General features: G+C 40.0%; 1 protein-coding gene across 1 annotated transcript; it reads right to left on the bottom strand.

The window, feature by feature from the left end:
* Positions 1-1,116: 1,116 nt before the first annotated feature.
* LOC145098154 (uncharacterized) lies at positions 1,117-1,668 on the bottom strand. The gene has a single exon (XM_079035826.1). It carries the CDS (start codon positions 1,666-1,668, stop codon positions 1,117-1,119), a length of 552 nt encoding a protein of 183 aa, XP_078891952.1.
* Between the last annotated feature and the right edge of the window lie 624 nt (positions 1,669-2,292).

The raw sequence follows: 2,292 nt of genomic DNA, 5'->3' as shown, positions 1-2,292 counted from the left end.
ACATGTGGTCTCTAACAGAATTCCCTTCTCATTGTAAAATTCAAGCATGCTAGTGGATGTAAATTCCCCACCATTATCACACCTAATTCGTTTGATTTGCTTTTCAAATTGGACCTCTATCATCTTGTGAAAATTTTTAAGATATTGACTTGCGTCACTTTTGTATTTAAGAAGAAATATCCAAATTGCTCTACTAAAATCATCAACTATAGTAAGAAAGTAGTTGGCTTTTGTATATGACGGAACACGATATCCTCCCCAAATATCATAATGAATTAACTCAAACGGAGCATTTGTTTTAATAAAACTAGAAGGAAAAGGCAATCTCGTATGTTTTGCTTTCGCACAAGAATCACAAAAATTTTGTAAATGATTAACACTAGTTTTGAGAAAGTTAACTCTAGCAAGCTTCCCTTTTGATGCGTGTCCAAGCCTTTTGTGCCATGTCTCAATGGTTGCAGCCATAGCCTTTCTTCCTTGAATCATCTTCATTCGGTACAGTCCCCCTCGGCATCTCCCCGTACCAATCAAGTTCCTCTTCAGTAGCCCCTGCATGGTACAAAAATTAGGGAAAAAAGTTATGGCACATTGTAGGTGGCGAGCAAGACGACTGACAGAAAGAAGGTTGGACTTGAATTCCGGAACATAAAGAACTCCATTCACTTTTGTTCCCTGTGGAAGAACACAATCCCCTTTTCCTTCAACTGGGATGGAATCCCCATTGGGAATGAGGACAGGAGCTTCGAAAGGGGTATTCTTATTTTTAATAAGGACGTTGGGCAAGTGAGTAATGTATTCGGTGCAACCCGAGTCGAGAATCCACTCACCTTCTTCGTTTTCTTTATGAGCCATATTGGCTGTGGGCTTAATACCTTCGACATTACCTGTTCCAGAAAAATGCTTCAAGAAAAGCTCATAATCTTCGTTTCTCAAACCTGGAATCGGACTCATCTCCGTCTCGACACATGCCGCTTTGCCCTTTGACTTTTCTCCTTTCTTTCTAGGCCACCATTCTGGGTATCCAATTAGTTTGAAGCAACCTTCACGCTTGTGACCATCTCTGTTGCATTCGGTGCAGTGATCGGTCCCTTCCTTCACAGCCTTGGTTCCGGTTCTTTATTTGTTCGAACTTGAAGGTCCATTCCTTCTTTGAAAGGCCTTGAATGCAGCGGATTCGAGAGGTTTTGCGCTTTCATTGGAGACAACTCTTTGCCTTTCATCCTCAGTCACCATGTGGTACGCCGTCCCAAGAGAAGAAATTGGTTTAGTGGCTAGGATTTGGGTTCTAATGAATGTGAACTCGGCATCTAGTCCCATCAAAAACTCATAAAGACGTTCTTTCTCTTGATGCTCATTAATCTTCTTGCCAATATTACATTCACATTTGTTACAGGAACATCGAGGGAATGGATATATGGACTGAAATTCATCCCATATGGATTGTAACTGTGTGAAGTATGTGGATACAGTGGCACTACCTTGTCGAGTAGAAGTGATCTTTTGCTTTAACTCATACGCCCTAGGAGCGCTTTCTTTCCCGAAACGTTCATTCAGATCTGACCATATCTCCGATGTCGTCCCTGCGTATTTGACACTGTTCCGTATGTTCTTCTCCATGGCGGTCGTCAACCAACCCTTTATCATGGCATCGACCCGCATCCATGGCATGTAATCTTAAGAACCTTTCTCGGGTTTCTCGATCGTCCCGTCAACAAACTCAATTTTGTTTTTAGCAAAGAGAAAGTTTGTCATCTCTTGGCTCCAATCGGCGAAGTTGTTGTCGGTGAGGATCTCGTTCATGTGTAATTGCTTTGGGTAGTCAGATGGATGAAGGTAATAGGGTGAGTCGTATGTAATCCCACCACTAGGACCTTCTCCATCTTTGGTTTTGTCTCCTGCCATTCTTTAGGATCGAAAGCTAGGTTTGTGAAACCTGCTCTGATACCATAATGGAATTAACGAGAGAGAAAAGAATAAGCAGAAAAATTGTTCAAAATTAATTAATGGCAACAGAATACAAGGACTAAATAAATAGGAATGCCATAAACAACATCCCGTAAATAACTCCTCTAAGTATGGAAGAGATAGCAACGAAATATAAGATAAAAATTCTATACAACGGACCCATACTGGTTAATAGTCTTATAAAAACCTCATGTAATTTAGCCGTGAATTAGCCAATGCCTGATATAGTTAAACTCGTGAATATTTCGCGAGAATTGTATAAAATTCACGTATAAATTAAAAAAATGTATATTTTAAAAAAATTCATCGAGTAAACTAAAAAATTGA

The sequence above is a fragment of the Lactuca serriola genome, chromosome 4 (genome assembly GCF_051521515.1).
Source record: "Lactuca serriola cultivar US96UC23 chromosome 4, Lser_US96UC23_V15, whole genome shotgun sequence".
In the NCBI taxonomy this organism is placed as follows: Eukaryota; Viridiplantae; Streptophyta; class Magnoliopsida; order Asterales; family Asteraceae; genus Lactuca; species Lactuca serriola.
Note: the sequence above shows the minus strand (reverse complement) of the source record. Positions and strands in the feature narration are given on the sequence as shown.

Bases quoted from the DNA above. Each gene is read 5' to 3' on its own strand.
- LOC145098154 (XM_079035826.1), bottom strand. From the start codon at position 1,668: ATGCCATGGATGCGGGTCGATGCCATGATAAAGGGTTGGTTGACGACC.